Raw genomic sequence first — 19,380 nt, 5'->3', positions numbered from 1 at the left:
CTGAAAGGACAGAGATACTTGTATGCTGTACAGACAAATAGTACAGAGATCCGTGTCTAAATCCATAAACCGTGGTCTCACTGAAATGTGCTGAAATTTTGGAATACCAAAATTTTGGAGCAGGGCATTTTCTTGTTTAGTTGTAAAAATAATATCGATGAGAAAACTTTATATTTGCTAATAGCAAATTGCCTCTTTCTTCATAGCAGCTTTTGTCACCCACCTGCTGTGCTGGAGCAGCGGCTGTTCCTCCAGCCCGGGTGGGGGGGCTGCGTGGTAGAGCTGCGGTGGAAACAAGACCTAGCACAGTTTAAGTGGTTGTTTCCTCTCCAGCCTTTCTGTATTCTCATGAGAATGGTGCAGAAACACACTTGTGACTCTTGTTAATGAAGCACTAATAGTTTACAAAACTGTCCTGAGCTGTAGCTAAGCTGTACAGCTGTTCCAGTCCCAGGTTCAGCCCTGCAGGATGCTGGCACTGCAATCCTCTTCCACAGGGACTACTCCTCTGGCTTATATGCACATCTGAGCGTGTTCCTCGATTACAGGCACAGCTCTTGCTACTATTTGGATAAAGCTTCATTTCAGGTGTTTTTTTAAACATCCAGCAACTTTTTCCAGGCACAGGCAGTGTATGTGGTCAGTTTGGTTCCCCATTCATTATACAAAGAGAACAGGACAAGAGCCCCTTAGCTTTCCCATTTTGTGAAGTAAAGCCCCTTAGCTTGCACACTCCATTTTGTGAAGTAAATACACTTTACGTCTTTCCACTGAAGATCTGAAAGCTTGCGAAGGACTTTGTGTTGTTTCCTGCCTGTTACTTACCCCTCTGACAGCCTCGCCTGTCAGCTAGCAGCAGTTCAGAAAGCCCAAGGCGTTTGAGCAGGACCATTCACAGCAAACCAGAGGCTGGCAGAAGTGGACTCCTGTGCCTCCCCTTCTCAATGAAAAGTAGAAGGTTGTTTCCACCCCTTTGGTTAGAAAGGAGCTCCTTGATAGCAGTTTGGCCTGTAAATGCAACTTACATGCAAAGCCATGCCTTGGGTCTCTCTCTAGTGAGAGTCCCTCTCACCACCGTTTGGTTCATAGTGTTTCTTATTTCCTCTGGTTTTGAACTGTTTAAATAAAGTATTCCAGCAAAGCCAATTTTAACTTACATGTTTGATATTGTATAGCACAGATGGTTCTAGATCTTCGCATTAGCGAAGCGTTTACTGGAAGATATAAGATGCATATGCAACTGAATTAAAAGTATAAGTGAAAGCAAGTTTTATAGTTTTTTCAGGTTTGCAGTGCTTCTACGAAATCTCATCTATGAACTACTGGAAGTAAGAAACACAAAAAACTAGTAACTACGCTGTAATGTTTAGTCTGAGCAAAATGTGTTCCAGTTGTTTTAAATAAATACTATTATTATGTATGCTATTTAAGATAAGTTAAAGCCCTACATAAGGCTAACTAATTACACTCTTAAAGTCTCTTCAGTGTTCAGCCAGCCTATGTTCAGTGTGTTGCTTTCAATAGGAGCTTTCATTAAAAAAGGCTAATATGGTGTCAAAATACTAATTGTTGGAATTAGAAAACAATTCTGCTGCTAATTCATTGGTTATATTACATCATATTGCAACAATGGAAATGTTGATGTCTTCAAAGGCTATCTTTGTTTTCATGTTTCATGATAATAATTCTTCAAAATTACTGTCACGAAACACATTTGTCTTCCCACTGACCTGCGTTTCTTCCCTTAGCTCCCTTGGGTATGCAGCCAAAAATGTCTCAAGAGGTCCTAAACACTTGGTTCCTGCTCTTTTCTTATTCCCTTTATTTCAAAATGGATCACTTGTAGAAGAACAAGTATCACAGGAAGAGTGGAAGCGGTTTTGTGACACGATGGCATTGCTGCTGGGTCTGTCTTCCCTCCTCCATCGATTGACCTCTGAGGGGCAGACGAGCAGCTTGTTGGAGCCGTGTTGGACATGGCTCCCTGCGGGGAGCGCTCCGTCGTCACCAGGGGCCTGTGCGAGTCTGTAGCGTCTGCACACGCGGGCTGGGGCTGGCTTGCAGCAGTGCAAGGTATCGATTGTCAAGGGCTCTAATGGAAAATAGGCTTTAATCTGCTTCAGTGTGGCTGGGTGTCTAGTCCTGTTGGTCTTTAATGGGGATACACTTAAAAACACTCACAAGGGAGAAAGAGTTACCCGAGCAGGGATTCCAACATGTTTAGTAATCATTTTTCAAAACTAGTAATTTGATGTATTTATTTATTGATTGAGTCACAGTAATGGCTGCTCATTGATCATAAGCTGAGGAAGAAGGGAAGTAAATGGTACTGACTAGGATTTGATTTATTTATACTATGCCTGTCTTGGACATAATTCTGCAAACAGCAAGTGTGGGCTCTCTAAGGTGTGACACTTCTCAAGAACTAGTGCTAACTAACCTGTTTATCCTCTCTTAACCCGCCCCAGGGGAAAAAAAAGAAAAAGAAAAAAGAAAAAAGAAAAGACATCTAATCTAGAGCTAGAGGGCAAATCTGGGTTGGATTTGTGATTCCCAGGCAGACTGCACGCCCACCCCTCTGTGTACCTGCTTGTCGGTTCTGCTTATCGCTGTGTGCTATTTTAAACATACTTCTGGTGGCAATTCTGGCTGTCTGCATCCACACCTCGTAACCCTGGCCTGCACAGTGTATACCAGAGAGGGAACTCTTGTGCTTGCAGCCAGTTTTCCCAGCCTTTCCTAGAGTCATGAAGAAGCCGCTCTGCACAGACTTACCTAAGCTGCAGGTCACCGAGCCGAACCTTCGATTCTCCACATCCCCTGCGTACGAGGCTGTGCCTGCTGGCACCTCCCAGCACCTCCTGCCTGGACCTGCTCCACTGCCCTGCTGAGGAAAGCAGAAGAGACAAGACGAGAGTCTGCACAGACAGTTATCTGCAGGCATGGGTGCACACTGGGAGAGGGAAACCAGATCTCTCACGGCTTGCTCACTGGCTTTCCTTCGTAGTGTCACAGCTGAGGTGCTGTAGAGAAGCACTGTTTGGAAGGCTGCTTTTGGTGAGTGCCGTTCCCTGGGTCACACTCTAAGCCCTAACACTGCATAAATACTTGCGAAAGCTCCCATTCAATCTCTTTACTTTGTTCAAGCTCCCATTAGAAGAGTTTTCCAAATATCATTGCTCTAATGTCTGGAACTGTTCTAATTACCAGTCTCTCTTCAGCACTGAAGTTGCTTCACTGATGTTATCTTTAAACTTAATGGTTCTTCTTCCTGGCTTTCTCCCCCTGCACTCCTTGTTCACCTCATTGTGTTGATAGAGGCTTACTTTTTTTCTGCTTGTTCTGCTTAGCTGAGCGAGCCAAGCTCTGTTTTCTCTCTTACAGTAGGTTTCCAAGTACTTCAGTTGTCCAGCTTTTTTTAATTTTTTTTTTTTTTGAATGAATGAATCTTGCCAACTTTTCTCAGGATACAAGTTTGAGCAAGGTCTTTGTACGCTGACTTTCGGAAATTGCGGATCTCCTCCATGCTGAGGTTCCTCAGCCAGTGTCTTCCAGAGGTTCCAGAGGAACCATTTTTAGTTCAGCAAAACTTGCTCTTGAAACCATAGCTGTGCAGCAAAATTAGGCTCGCTGTTATTCTTCCCACTTAATATAAGCTGAATCAATTTGTGGTTCCTTGTTCCAAAGTTGTCCTTATTACCTCAGAAAAAGAGCAGAAAAGAATCTATTCTTGTTCATTCAGCAACGTGGATAAAGAAACTTGTCAGCTGTCACATTCAGGAATAACTGGCCTTACCATTGCTAATAGCATTTGTTCTCTACTCTGTACTGCGGAGTTAGTCTCCTGTGCGGACATAATTCCCATTTTGTTAATGATGCAGAGCTCTAACCACATCTAGATCTGGTGCAAAAAGTCAAGAGCAGGCCCAGCGTCACTCTCTTAGAAAACTTCTTTGACCATCTTGCAACAGCCTGATTTTAATCTCAACGTTTCCCATTTTCTTCTATTTTTCTCAGAAGTCTGCAGCTTCATTATTGCATGACAGTATCCTACCGTATAAAACCTGCATTTCTTTTCCCTGAAAAGCACAGACCTTTTGACACCTGTTTCAATAGTAATTGCTATTCCACCCTGTTTGTGAATTTTCCTGTAATAACACTAGTACCTTGAGTTCCTCTTTTATTGTCAGTCTGCCCGCTTTATTAGCACACAGCTATTTTAGCTGTTGGGGTTTTGTTCATCATTTTGCTGTTGTTTTTTGTGCATTTGGCTCCCTAGTTACAATATATACAGTCCTTCTGCTGACAGTGTCACATGCCTGACCCCTTTCCTCATCATTAGTATTTTTTTCCTCCCAATCACTGAAAAACTTTTCTCGTTGTTGTTTTCATGTTTATTTGACGTTTTTCTGTTTGCTCACTGGATCCCGAATCCCATGTGGAATTTATATCTGCCTCTTCTGCTGTGTTCATGGGTTGTACCCTCATGATTCCAGTAGGTGGGATGCTTGGGTGAAGCCCTCCTGAAGACGTGCCTTGCTGAGAGGTACCCAAAAGCCACCTTCCTGCACAACTGTTGGCTGAGAGAGGGGGGGAATTTGCAAGCATTTCCCCGAGGCTCCCTCCGGCTGTGCAAGAAGTGGCGGTTCTTTCCCAGCCCCCATGCCTTGCACTTGCAGGGCTGGAAGGCATGAGCAGTTCTCAAGGTCAGTGGCTGGCTTGGGGCGGACGTGATTTTGAAATAGCATGAGAGGGAAATGAGTGCTTACCAAAAACACTTGTCTGTGACAATAAGGTATGGTTTATTTGGTTTTAAATGGTCTGAGTTCTGCAAAGGGCTTCTTCCTGCCATCTGCCTTCCAGCTTTGCTGGAAGAAAAAGCCATTGTTAGTAGCAGGGGCATTATGAAACCTCGAGCACTGATCACTTTGATGTCCCAGTTAGAGATAACACATATCTGTATAACTGGAGACAGAGACGGAGAGGAGTGTGTGTGTGTGTGTGTGTGTGTGTATCCCTTGATGAAACAAAAATGTGTGTGCAACCTGTAAGGCTGCAAGGAGTTAAAGCCCTCATAATCCCGTATTCTACTGTAGAAGCTGAGGCTGCAGCAATCAGTTAAGAAGATGGTTGAAATTCCTGATCACGAATTAGGTAAGTACATGATGGAACAGCAAATTGTTTTTCTTTTCTTCTGTGCTAGGCTCATGGCTAGTGCTTTCTCCAGCTGGTGTTTTCTCTTCAGTCCCACCAGCTGCACAGGCCGCATGGAGTCAACGAAGTCTTCACTGTTGTCTTTGCAATGGGTAGATTTTACTTTCACATCCGTCAATGTAGAAAAAGAAGCTTGCAGTAATGCACAGCAAAAGGAAAAATGCTTTTAAAATTAAAGAAACAAAAACATTCTCTGTTTTTCAGCAGAGAATGTATTGCAATATGCCATTTTTATATAGAAGATGTATTTCTCGTGTCTCCATAGTCATCTGTCTGTAAGAAGATGTTTATCTTGCGCTGGTAAAATACGTATCAGTGTTGTTAGTCTTTCTTTTAACAGTTAATTGATCTTAATCTTTACTGCAGAGATGAAAAGTTAGGATGATATGTTTTGGTTTCATACAGCTTTCAAAGCGATAGACGACCCTTTTGATGAATTTGGGCATTTGTAAGACCTTTAACTCTTTCTCCTACCTTTCTTTATACTAAACTAGTGTTTTTAAACATATGTGGTAACTGTAAAGTTTTTCAGCTGATAAAATGGTATTGTTAGAAAACAGAAATTGCTTCAGTAGATCTGTGATGATACAAATTCAACAAAATAGAAGAGCAGGAAGAAGGTTTCTGTTTCAAATGCTCTGTATTGTTTAAAATTAGACTTTGTCTGTCTTCTCAGGTTTCTTTGTGCAGTAGCTTACTTGGCAGTGCCAGAAATGAACTTAAAACACAGGAAAAATTAATGGTTCATTTAGACCCGTACCTTTTGTCTTCTATGCCTCATACTAGATCCTTTCAAAGGAGAGGGAGAACCACTGTAAGTGCCAGACCAGTTTTGCATTACTTGTGAAATAACTTCCTCCTGGCCTCTACTGTAAGCTTCCACAGTTCCTATTCTTGGTCTTTTCGTGCACTGTTGTTGAGGTATGAATATAATTTCGTGTTTCTTCCCACGTTCTTGGTTTTGAATTCTGTTATTTTACAGTATGCTGCCACAAGTACTCCGTTTGTTGTTAGAGTGCTACTCAACCTTATTTAAATATTGCAGAAGTGGACTCGGTGGCATCCTACACCAAGGAGTTTTACAGTTACTGTATTTACAGTTCTCTTCAGGTATTTCTTTCTATCTATCTTGTACTTTGCTGTTCTATTTTAATAACTACGTTCTTATTCTGTCATTAAGCAAAATAAATAAAAAATCAGAAATATATATATATATATAAGCCTTCACCCTATTAATTATCTCCATATCTTTGACCTAACCTGACTCATACCAAGGTTAACCATCATGATGTGGGAAGGGAATAGGAACATCTATTAACAGACTAGTTTAATAGAGACAAGCTGCTTTTCACTCTGCTGCAATTTAATAAGCCCGAAGGTAAAAGGTGGGAGACAGTGTTGCTTTTGCAACATTTTCCTGCCGGTGAAAACTGAAAATATCAAAGAATCAGACCAAAAAAAAAGGTATAGGAGTGGGCTGTACTAGGAATTGAGGCAGGGAATAAAGAGACTGATCTTGTAGAAAAGGAATAAACTGGACTTTTATATTCTGAATAGAGTGGCTGTAAGTATTATGCATGCCAGCTAGATTAGAGGATTTGAATTGAAAAAGCAGAGGAGGATGCTGTTGCAGAAACAGAAGAGGTTGAAAGCTACGATACTGAATGGTGAAGTGAAATTCTTTACAAAAATAGTTCTAGATACAGTAACTTTAAATTAAAAGATCTTATAAATTCCTTCCTGATGAGATAACATGGCAATCGTTGTGGTGTACAGATGGTGCAGTTTGTTTACTAACTGTATTTTTTACATCAGTTGGCAGTAACATTTTAGTACTACCTAAATATGCATCTTAAGTGTCTCTCAGTAGGCATCTGTGCTTGAAAATTCAGGTCGTGGTTGCTTTGAATTGCCTTAACTGCTATTTTCTTTAAAACCATATAGCAGTAAAAATACCTTCTAGCAAAATCAGGAGGGACTGTGTTACTCTTAATTTTTATTGTGGCTTAGTTGGAAGGGGCTGGATTTGAAGCATTCAGTGAAATCAGATAAAAGCTTGAAATAAAAAAATACCACATAATGAAAATCATATTAATTCTTATACAACACTTCCTCTCTCTATGAAATGAACTCAGATCACAGATCACAAACATAATAGACGGGCAGCTGTCACATCTGACTTTCTCAGGTACCCTATTTGTTTTTAATTATTTTTTGTCAATTCCAGAATAAACAGTCTGTTACCCAAAGGTTATCCTCTGTGTTGCTCAACGTTTTTATACAACCTTGTGCCAAAATATTTCAGGCCTACTGTTTTGCCACTCATGTCAGTGCAGGGCAGATTCTAATCTTTACAGGTAATGTGTAGATTTGGCTCAAAGCGCATCTTGACAACGTGCACTGGATCATAATACCACAAAGTGATGCATTTTAGGTTAGTTCCTCAGTAAAAGAACTGCACGCTGCTTACAGGTTTGGTGTTCACTTTTCAACACTTGGCCGAGTAGGGCCTTGAATCTAAAATGCAAGAAACAAACTTGCTATGAGGTTTGTGTCTTACCCGTTCTTGCTTTTGTCTTCATCAAAGGAAGCTTTGTTTTTGAAAGCAATGCTAGTAAAAATAATGCTAGGCTTCCATTGCTAGTGGGGGTATTACATCTGTATCGGAGGTCCTGCACCACATTGCCTTTGAACCATCTTGGGATGAATGCTTTCGTGCCTTATGAGTTCATTTAAGCACTTAAGGTTTCTTCCAGGTTCTTTCTGATAGCCTGTAAAGGGCACGTTAGGGATGGGGCACCGAGCTCTGAAACTTCAGGGTGTAGCGTGAAGCACCGAGTAGATGAGGCAGCAGTTGTCTGTTAGGGAGGATGTGGCTGCTGGCAATTTTTTGTCACTATCTCTTTGTCACTATCTGATGTTGCCTGTTTGAGGCTCCGACTCTTCCTTCGTCATAAAACATCCCCAATCCTTCTTCTTCTTTGTTCTTTCCTTTCCTTTTTCACTGGGAAAGTTGGGCCTCTTCTGTTTTCCACTAGCGAAAAGTGAAAACGCAGTTTGTGTACTGAGTCGACTCTCCACTTATTTTAATTAGCAAAAAGAAACCCCAATGCGTTCATTTAAATATTTATTTAATTTTCTAAACTCCAAAACTTTGGATGTAGTTATTTTTAACTCAGTTTCCTAGGGAAAGCTGTTCCTGCAATCATTTTTCACTCACCACCCACTGTTAATAACTTCAAAAGCCTTTGTGCTGATCACAAACACTTCAGGTGGGGTAGGGAAGTCAGCTAGGAAATCCAGGGCTTCAGCAAGGCAGAGGGGGACCCTCGTCACCGTGCTGGTCGGGGTGCCCCCGAGGTCAGCCCTTGCTATGAGAAGCGGGAGGGTCAGCCTGGAAGGAACGTCATGGAGACCCCACCTGCGGGGAAGGGGCTGGTGGCACTGGTGAGGGTCAGGGGGCTGAGCGGGAAGCAGCAGTTTGAGGAAGGGCACCCTGCCCTCGCCTTCCCTAAGTGCTGCTCCTCATGACTACATCGTTTCTGGTCTTCTTGGCATCCCTCTCAGAAGTACAGCTCCAGACTGCGAGCGTAACCGCTGTGTGAGAATGATCTGGCCTTTCAGTTTGCCCTTGGACTTTACTCCTGCACCTCTTGGTATGGTCTGTGGCTGCTGAGTGCTGTGCCTGACCTCAGCCCCTGTCTTCGGCCTTGGTCCTTGCCTTCGTCCTCGTACTTCGTCCATGTCCAGGTTTCTTCCCTGAGCAAGTCTGGCGCATTCATTCTCCGACCTGGCTGAGGCCTCCTCCTGTGCAGCCAGGCCCTCCTCTCTTCTGTCTGTGGGAGGACGACCCAAAGCACCTTGTCCTCGGTCCTGCTGACACCACCACAGGTGCCTGTCTCCGCTGAGGCTTCAAGGAGCTGTCTGGTGTCCTCCGGAGCATACCGATATAAACACAGCTAGGCACCACAGCACGTGCGGATGGGCTTGAATCACGGGTGTGCTTGGAAAGCAGCTGCTCTGGATGCAGCGGTGTGTCATAAACAGCTCGTATTAGTGTCATGAAGTCATTACAGAAACATGGTGGTGCCATTACTGGTCCGAAGGCTAAGAATACACATTTCAAGATAGACTGGTTGCATCAATTTTATCTGAAAACACAGAAGCTTGTTGCACAAACAAAACCCAAAGTCAGTAGGAAATAGTTTTTTTGTTTGTTTGTTTGTTTGTTTGTTTTTTTTCTGCTGTGCCCTTTTATTCTTTCAGCAGCAAAATGAACTTTATGCTACAGTGTTAGCAAGTAGTGGGACTTCATTTAAAGTGAAACAAAATAAAATCCAGGAACAGTCTATAAACATGCTGAAGTTGGCTGTACAAATTAAGACAGTAAATTGAACTTCTAGCCGTCCTTTATGTTGTGAAAGAGATGGAAGAATTGTGGTTTAATTTGGCTTTACTGTCTTGGGCTTCTTTGCTTCCCCCCCCTCCCCCCCCCTCCTTTTATTTTTAATTTAGGCAGATTATCCCTCTTCAGTTTGACTAAAGGGAAACCCTTTTACTGTATGGTGTGCGTGGTGTCTGGATGCAGTGCTGCAAAATGGCACGCATTCAGGAGGTAAACTGTTCGGGGGTCGCACTTGCAGCACAGATGCTTGCAGCAGGAATATTGCTTCTGATGTATCTACAGAGTTGAAAACTAACGTAAGTTCTAAAGCTGCTTTTCTGAGGAGTCTGCTGGTGACTTTTGGAAAAGAATATGCTCAGCTGTCCAGGACACAGACAGGCATCTGCTCCTCAGTATGTTTGCACCTTTTACACTGGTAGTCCGCTGCTACTCTGACTTTAGTTTTCCAGCTACTACACTGTTTGTTGCTGTTTGCTGTTTTAGCAATTAAATAATAGAGTAGCCATATTAGGATTGTATTTCCAGCTGTGTTATCACAGCAAAATAGTACATACTTCAACTAGTAAAAAACCTCTTTTTATTCTTAATGGGTGAAATCCTCTCTACACCGTTTGTATTGTTAGTAACTTGCAGGGTTTTTACTCCACATCACATTACTCTCCTGGAAACAGATATGAAATATATAGATGTACAAAATACATTTTTTTTAACAGTGAAAAGTAATTTTCTGACATAATAGCCAAAATAAAGTGCCATGAAGCTATTAGCAGTAAATTGAATTTTTTGGTATGTAATTTAGCATAAATACTAACAAGCCACAAAAAAATAAAAATAAAAACAACAAATCCATACTCATTAGTCATTCAGTTTAGCAGTGCAGAGGCAGCAGTCGGCAAGGGTGTGCGTTTTTATGTCTGCTTCAATTGCACACTTCATTTATTTGGACATGGCATAGGCGGCTTTCTCTGTCACACGGCACGGCGGCACGATTAGCGAGTTGCGCCCCAGGGCAGCTGGGACGCTTTGCTGGGGCAGATGTTCTTTTCAGCTTATTCAGTGGCCGTTCTTGGGTTGTTTACCGTTGTCATAGCTACCCACATTTCCATAGCAGCCGTGCTGCTGTGTGTGAAGCAAGTGAATATAGTTATAAAAGGATCATATTTTGTTCTGTCTCTATAACTTACCATCTGTCAACTGACTGTTGGTGATGGATTCAGAAACCAATTTAAGAGTAACAGCAGCCGGCTGATGATTTTTGCTTATATTAAAGTGACAATGGATAAGGATGCAAGTAAGTAGGTGCTTCAATGAAATGCTAGCTTCTTTTTTTTTTTTTTTTCTTTTCTCTCTAAATCGTAGCAGTTTTGCTCCCAACACTTTCTTAGACATCACTGAAATCCTTTCTGACAAATGAAAAAGACCAAGCATCGTCTTCTGTACTTGCTCAGGTGAAGGTGTGTCCTTATGCTTCCCCTCTCTTCTGTCGGCTCATCCCGTTGTGCTGATTCCAAATTGCCATGTTGCACCTGCTTTCACAGATCTTTTGTAATGAAATCTAAATATTCGTCACAAAATTAAACGGCGAATTTGTGAGGCTGACAGAGGCTAAGGTGCTGTCATGTACACACGAGGATGGTGTGGTGACGTTCATCACTGTGCTCTACTCAGCAGCAGTATTGGGATCACATGCAAGTTTGGGGGTGAATACAATGTGGGATCAAAGAGCCATCTGAATAATGAACTCTTACACCTTTTCACTGCAGAGATTCAATTGAACCTATAGTTTAGCAACGGGGGCAAAAAAATTAGCCCAGTTGTAAATAATGTATTTATTGGTTGATTTTCCAGATCCTGACATTGATGCTGCCACTGCCATGATGCTTTTGAATACTCCCCCTGAGATACAAGCAGGTTGTGAGTAGATATTTCTATAGCATATAGCAACATAGACATGTAAAGTTAATATTCTCTTTTATAAGTATACAGCGTACCAGATAAAAAGAAGGATTTAATGAAGAAATACAACTTCCCTTTTAGACCCTTACGCTTCCTTGACCCTTACATGAGTATAATTTTGCGGTTCATGTTACAGTCATTGTTACATGAATAATAGTAATCCATAATCTCTAATGTAAAAGAGGGGTTATTGTTATTCATGACATACACGTAATTGAGTAACGTACTATTATCCGTACTGATGGAAAGACCTGGGGCAACAGCCAGGAGAAAGGCAGAGAGAGAAAGAGAGCAAGAGAGCGGAGGGTACACGGCATATGGTTTTGTTTTCATTTTGTTTTGATTTGACTCCCATCGTGTGAGTTACCACAGCCATCTGGATACTTTCCATTCACTTAGGCACCGTGTCAACTCCTTCCTTGCACGCATCCTGCCCACTTCCCTTTTTTGCACTGTCTGATTCAAGGCAGTAGGCAGTAAGGAAAAGGGAGAAAGGAAAAGTCTGATTTCCTGCCAATACAACCCTTCTTGTTCTGTGACCAGACCTGAGGGTTTGAAGCTGTGTACTAGCAGAACTCTGAAGAGGCTCTGGCCCCCACTGTACTGGGCTGCACACATGGTGGGGGAATCATCCTGCCCCAGAGAGCTTACAGCGGAGGTATTAGAGGAATCCATGGAGGAATACAGCTGCACAAAAGCAGGGAGTGCAAGAAAACAAACATATCACTGGTCAGCAAGCACGGCAGTAATGCCAAGTGACAGGCAGCTCTAAAAAATCAAGGCAGAAGTTAAAGAAGAAGCCATTATGAAGCCTGTCTAGCCTCACTCCTATTGTTCTAGCTCAGGCAACCAAATCCAAATTCCAGGGGAAGCCTTGATTCGTGCTTTGATACTCTGCCTGGGGAAGAGTCAATTACCATCAAAGCATCTCCTGTGCAACCGAGGGAAGCTATTGTCAGCCTGCTTTGTGACCCTGCCAGAGAAATATCTGTTGAGAAGCTCCTGTGGGGGAAAAGCGTGATGTACCAAGAAACAGTCCGTACCACAGAGGCTGGTCTCTGCCCTCCTTTCCTACACAGCCTTCAGGAGCTGTGGGCAGTAAAAGAGTGAGCAATTCCAGCTATGTGTGGGTAGGAAAAAGGAAGGATTTTATCGGGGAGAGAAGATTATTGGTGGGGTTAGGAGGAAGAATGAAACGAGAGGTCTTCAGAGGATCAGAAATTTTAGATGGCAGAGTTACGGGCAAAAACAAAAAAAAAAGAGGAAGAGAATGGCATAGAATAAGAGTGCAAGACAGGGTGTGTAAGAGACCAAAGAAGAAATGCAGCAGTATGTGCACAGAAAAGCATGGGGAGAAAACAATAATCCAGACTTCTGGAGGAGCTGGAGAGCCATGGAAGGGAGGAAAGGCATAGTATGCTACATGTACTAAACACACACGGCAGATTTTTGTATTATGTACATGTTTCCAAGTACTGTAGCTGTTTGCATGGAAGTGACCTGACACTTTCATGTCACAGAGATCTTAGAGTGTGAATTGGAAAATGGCTCCTTGCCATTTCAATTTGTAGAGGTCATTCTGAGGAATGAAATTGTAACCTTTTGTGAGTTCGGCATGTCTCTCCTCCATGTCACCTTCCCAGTGGGCTGATGTGTCAGGACGTCAGAAGTGAGAGGGAGATGAGAGCTGGAAGGTGGCTCCTGCACTGAAGTTGTTCCCTCCTTGATGCCAGCAAGTAATAACAAGGTCTTCTTCTGTGCCTTTACAAGGATGTGCTGAGTCTACTCAGGAGTTCATGAATCCTTCCAAATGTTGGGTGGAATTGGCTGGAGCCAGGAGAAAAGGCAGGAGTGTTGATCATAACCTCAGAGGTCCTCTAAATTATGAAGGAGAAATATTTTTGTGTGTGTGAGAATGGACCTTTGAGGAAATAAATCAGCCTATTGTACAAATTGCAGTAGAGTCTAGCTTATCTACCGTGTTAGGAAAATCTTAGACAACTTAAAGCAAATTAATTACTAGTGCACATTAAGAAACAATTGCATGAAAAATCACATTTTAAATTCATTTTCAAATAAAAGGCAAGTGGGCTATAAAAGTTTCACAGCAATCCTGAGCATTATATGGAAGCTCACAATTCATTCTCTGCTCCGTTAGTGACTGCAGTACTCTGTAAATCAACCTGTAAACTATCAGTGCAGTAAGCATGCTGATATTGTTTGGCGCCTTGAAGATTTAGGATTCTGTTCGTCATATCACACTGTGGTATCAAGCATGCGCTCAAGCCATCAGGGTTGCAAAATGTCCTGAAAATATGTAAAAGTCACTGTGAACCATGGATATATCCAGAGGAGATTATGGCACAGTCCAAACTCATGCCTGTGTGGATGGTTGCACATGCTGGCTTTTTACTTGGAAGGCATCTTCTTGAATTAAAAGCTGCCTTTCCAACAGGATGAAAATCTGGGCTTGTCTGGGCAATGTGGATGCTAAAAGCATCTTCAGGATAAAAGTTAGCTACAGTCATCTTTCAAAGTCCTACTAAAATTTGTTTTGTTTTGTTTTTAGTATTATCTGTCAGAAAGGAATCCCATCTCAGTGGCATTAGAAAATCCAGAGTAAACTAGTCTTCCTTGTAATAGATTGATTAATTAGCTTTACATTTCTAAATGGCCATTTAAAATTCCATACCAACGTGTTGAACACTGCTGACAGCCGCACATGAATTTTAAAATTAGCTTTTGCTTCTATATGAAATCATGAAATGGTGTCTGAGCTGGCACAAGCATTGCTTACCATTTGCTCCAATCACACCATGCTTTAATTTATATTGAAAAAATCACAAAATAAAAGAGTAAAATACCATGATTTGGATATTGGGGGTGGGTACTTTATATACTCAGGGAATTCATTGTTCATTTTGTCACTAAAGGTTGGAGATAGTGCAGTTATAGTTGGGTTGTTGATATCAGAAATTACTAAACAATTTCCAAATATTAACACTTTGCGTTATTTTCACAGACTAAATATTTCGAGAGTGTAACTAAAGGATGAAGTTAGGGAGTTGCCAGGTCTGCGCAGGACTCTGTTGAAACACACCATCCAGCTGGCACCAAGAATAAAGCATTAAAATACTGTGATATGCTAAGGGCGGGCAGAAACATAGTTGTAATGGTTTATTTATTTGAGTTTGTGGAAATCCTTGCATTTCATCAAGTTTTGTATTGTTTGATTATGTTAAAAAAACACAACCTGGAACACCTGCTCTCAGTAGTCAGAACTATCAGAGCTTATGAATACTTCAGATTCCAATAGAAGCAGTACATGAATATTCATACCAAAATATGTGACTTTCATTGAAAGCTGTGTTTTTACCTGTACTGTAGGGGACTGCATGGTGGCTGGGCCATCACGGGCAAGTCGTGTCCAGTGGCTGGGCCTGTTTGCTCTGGTGGAACCTAGCTCGCAGAGAGGACAAAAGAAAGGATGCCAAATACGTGGTAAAGCTCTGCTTTGAGGTCATGGCTACTCAATCAGTCAAGCCCATGGGTTATTTTTGTACGATTGTTAAGATTTTCAATACTTTGCTTCTTACCAGTGATAATGTGGATGTTGCTAGCTGGCACTTAACACCAGCAGAGCATTCCTGACTCCAGAGCGGTACTGTCCTGGGCACGTCCTTTAGTCAGTGTTTTGCCATGAGTAAACTGGAGATTGCATTTGGTGCTTTTGCAGTGTGTTTGGACTTCCCAAGGTTCAAGTCGCCGTTGGCATTTTAAGTAGCAATACCTTTCTGCTTAGTGAGAGCGTAGTGAACCTGAAAGTATTTGCAAGAACGGGTGTGAAGGGAGCCCGTACAGCCTGCTGTTGATGCAAACAGCGGTGAAACACGCTGTGGTCAAAGCAGTGTGCTGGAAACCTTGATTTAAGGTGAGAAGCTCCTGACTCAGCGATCTTACACATAGCTTCACATTCATGAGGAGGCCTGTGCCCGTTGCTATATAATTTGGGAATTGCACACCACTGTGTGTATGTTGCTCAAGCTGAAGTTTAGGACTACCATTGGCTGTAAACAGTGCTTGCAGAAGGGAAACCAGGAAAGTCCAGGAGAGTCTCCTCAGCTCCCAGAGTTTTTCTTCAGTTTTGGTTACTACTCCTCCAGATGAACTGGAAAGTGGTGGCCTTCAGGATACTTGGCAACTCTTTTTTGGGGGATCATTCCTTACAGGAGGCTGAAGCGCTGTGGTAAGGATGTTCGGGAAGATAAAAGAATGGAGTTTTGCTGGGTGCTTCTTAAAGAGCAGGCTTTTCAAGGGTGCGATCAGCATCTCTCTGTTTTGGAAATCTTTCTTTTCTCAAGTTATATATAATGCAGAATACGTACATTTAGTATATTTTAAATTTGGTGGGATAAGAAGAAATTCCTGAGAGAGATCTACTATTACTTCTGTGCTTCTAAAACTGTACCCCAATGAAATTTACATTATAAATGAATGGAGGTGGATTGGATACATCAGAGATACATTTAGAGAAACAAAGGCTGAAAGCTGATGTAAAATTGCCTTAGAAACAGACCAGATAGAAAATGCTGCCTTCCTATTGCATTTTCATTGTAAGTGAAATTTGTTAAGTGCAGTATTCTGTTTGTACTTCTTGTGCACAAATTATTTACTATAGCTGATGAGGCGGCTTCCAGCCTAACTTTTTATATCAGAAAATGATAAATCATTGACAGTGAAATGTTTCATAAAGCTATTTTTGCTGACAATTCTGTAGCAAAGTGAAAATTGGAAAAACGTTTTCATTGGGTTGAAACTTTCCATTCCATTTGTTGGCGATTTGCGGGGAATGGCATCCTCAACTTTTATTCAAGTGGATTTTTTTTTAACTTCAGTTTTTCAGCATTATGTTGTTAAAGTGAATAAACAAAATTGGAGAGAAAACTTACTGTTCTGAAATATTTTCTACTTCTTTCTCCCTATTCCTTGTATTTTGATTTAGCAGTATGGTTTTGTTTGTCTGTTTGGGGGAAGTTTGGGACTGGGGGTTGTTAATTTCATTTGTTTCTGAACACAAGATATTTCACTACTGGGTTCTCCAAAATAAGCAGCGCTGTTTTTTTACTTAATGCAAAAAAATAACTCTGAAGATTGCATTGTTTTTATAAAAGATCCATACTGAAGGTATGAGTGGGATGGAATTATTGGGATATACTTTTCCCTCCCCTCTCAAATTTTTGCTTAGGGGTAAATAGCTTGTTGGATGCATTCTTGATGTGCAGCTCGTTAGGGCTGCAGACTATGGAATTTAAGAATTGTGAAATTACTCTTGAACAGTAAAATGGAAGAAGTTAGGCAGATGGTATCGAATTTATGGCTGAGATAAGAAAGTTGAAGTGAATAAAGTTACACATTTGGCAGAAAACATTTGCTTTTGGCAACTTCTTATGTCCCATCAATTACACATCATCAGCAATTTCCTGTTTTCAGTCCTTGTAGCCTGAGATAAAGTATTCTGCTAAACACTGTCCTGGAAGAGGAATTGGCAGAAAGAAGCTAAAGCTGACAGATATTAGCAGAAACTCAGTTTACTCTTGCCTACAATGATTTGTTCTGTGTTACACGTGATGGGTCACAGAAGAGAGCCCTGACATAAATGCATGTGCCACATGGTGACGGAGAGGCAGAGAACCAGTCTGTCCCTACGGGATACCTTCGCGCTCTTCATATTTCACTTCTGAGAAGTTCATTTTCAGTAAATATTCAATCTTCCTCACTACTCTAAATCTTGGTCACCTTGAGCTAGACAGTTTATAATAGAGTACGCTTCTTTCCCAGAGGGCATAAGGTACTCGTTCGTTACACCCTTTCTTTTTAATTTCCTTTATTTACAAAAGATCTTGGGCAAGGTTGTTGCTCAGCTGGTTGGGTGAAATTTGCTTCACCGCTACACAAATGCTTGAGAGTAAGAGGTTATGGATGCCATGTGCCAAGGGCTGCGATGAAAGAAGTCCCATAGTTTGTGATACACTACTCAAGAATATGCTCTGAATTCAAACACTCCTGCGTGAGACGTAGGATGGTCATATGGCCTTCTAGTTATCTTCCACCTCCAGCTGCTGCGTACAGGCTGCAGAGCAACACTGGATCTTTGTAGGCTTCTCTTGGATCTTTCTAACATTATCTGAACACAGTGCTTTGATGGATTCAGATTATGGGATGTTCTACAACATGGCATTCACTTTATTGTCTGTTAAACTGTAACGTAAAAGCTCGCTATTGAGTAAAAAAGATGGATTATTCTCCCCCTTGGAGAATTTCAGAGATGTAGTTTTGATTTTTTGATGTTACGTGCGTTGCTTCTCTCCGCAGTTAATCACTAGAGGCTTGAAATTCCATCAAATCCTATTCCAGTTGTGGAATTTCACCAGAGCATTGTAAGATCCCCAAATCATTTCCTTCTTAATGCAAAAGATTAAAGGCAGATTCTCTCTAGATTTTTTTATCTCTGTTTACTGCAGCTGAAGTATTTCTTGGGTTTTAAGCTTTCTGAGAGAGAAATGAGATCCACTGCCTCTTTCAAAACATAGCAATGATAGAAGCTGAAAGGTGAGTAATGATTTTGTTGTTTCAGACTCTTCAAGTTTCACTAAGAACATTTTATGAAAGAGGAAACCTTTATCAAAGAGGTGCACTGATCTTTTTGCATTGTACTCTAGAGCTGAGTTTCTCAGACATAAATGTCTGTAGGCACTTGCACAGAAAAGGTGTAAATTGCATTTCACACTTCTGCCTAGGAATGGGGAACCATGTAACCTGCCTGTGCTCCTGGTTAAAGCAGCATTAGAAAAGAGGAGTCGGGGCTGTAAGGTGTTAGTCCAGACTGGCACTGATTTTTGATATGGTTTAGGCTAAATTATTTTACCTCCACACCTTGAATCTTCAGTCTAGAGTATAAACATCTAACCTCAAAGTACGGTTTCAAAACTTAATTAAAGCTGGAAAGGCACAACTGTATCTTTGGAATAAAAGTACTACATCATTTCCAGTAAATAATCCACAGCCCTTCAAATGTACCGACGTTGGAAAATGGTCCTTTGGATAATCAGTAACCATCTTCATACAGCCTGCACAAAGGCAGGGACAGTGTCTAGGTACCCGGGATAACATGCATATTAGCAGGTTATAGATACGAAAATTGTACCATAAATTAGTTACTGCCATTTTGGGAGGGATGGTGTCGATGCTGCTTGCAATGCTAGTTTGTAAGTAGAGATGCCTGACGAATAGGTATCAGTCTTACAGTGGCACTCGGGCTCCATGCATGATGTAGAAATTAATAACGTTTACCACTGAATTATTTTGATCACCAGTGCTTTTCATGTGAGGTTAAGATGCTACAGGAGCTCATTTACCAGTAAGCTGTGTTTTTCTCATGCTGGTTCCAGACATTTGCAGAAAGGATACACTGCCATGTCCAGTGTCCTCCTTCAGCTGATCCCTTGCGTACAACCTCCCTGTATTTCTGCCTGCATGGCTTCACTACCAGTGTAGTGGTACTGCTGTGTTGGCAAAACAAAAAGAAAAATGAGTTCCAAAACCACTGCTGTTGCAGGCTGAAATAGTTACTGGATTCTGGGTGTTGATTTCAGTATACAAAGCTGTGGCATACTGCAGAGAAAAATGAAGGCTTCTTTTGGCACTAACTGAAGTCTTTGAATGAGTGATGGCATGCTGAACAGACCAGGCATAACTGAAGTGAACTTCATAGATGGGAACACAGGTACTGGACAGTCAAGGTGTCT

At 41.6% G+C, this 19,380-nt stretch overlaps 1 protein-coding gene across 7 annotated transcripts in view; it reads left to right on the top strand.

Moving 5' to 3' along the window:
- Positions 1-19,380, top strand: part of FOXN3 (forkhead box N3) — a 203,315-nt gene that overhangs the window by 162,400 nt on the left and 21,535 nt on the right. For 3 of the 7 annotated variants that reach the window (XM_035328593.1, XM_035328596.1, XM_035328594.1), the window contains exon 5: positions 11,468-11,533. The exons of 2 other annotated variants lie outside the window; for them this stretch is intronic. In XM_035328593.1, the coding sequence (XP_035184484.1) occupies positions 11,468-11,533 (66 nt within the window). The remainder of the gene's footprint in view (positions 1-11,467; positions 11,534-19,380) is intronic. 2 more of the 7 variants (XM_035328595.1, XM_035328597.1) reach the window with 1 other exon arrangement.

Source organism: Oxyura jamaicensis, chromosome 5 (assembly GCF_011077185.1).
Source record: "Oxyura jamaicensis isolate SHBP4307 breed ruddy duck chromosome 5, BPBGC_Ojam_1.0, whole genome shotgun sequence".
Taxonomy (NCBI): domain Eukaryota; kingdom Metazoa; phylum Chordata; class Aves; order Anseriformes; family Anatidae; genus Oxyura; species Oxyura jamaicensis.
The sequence above is the reverse complement of the archived record's forward strand: the minus strand, read 5'-3'. Positions and strand labels throughout refer to the sequence as shown.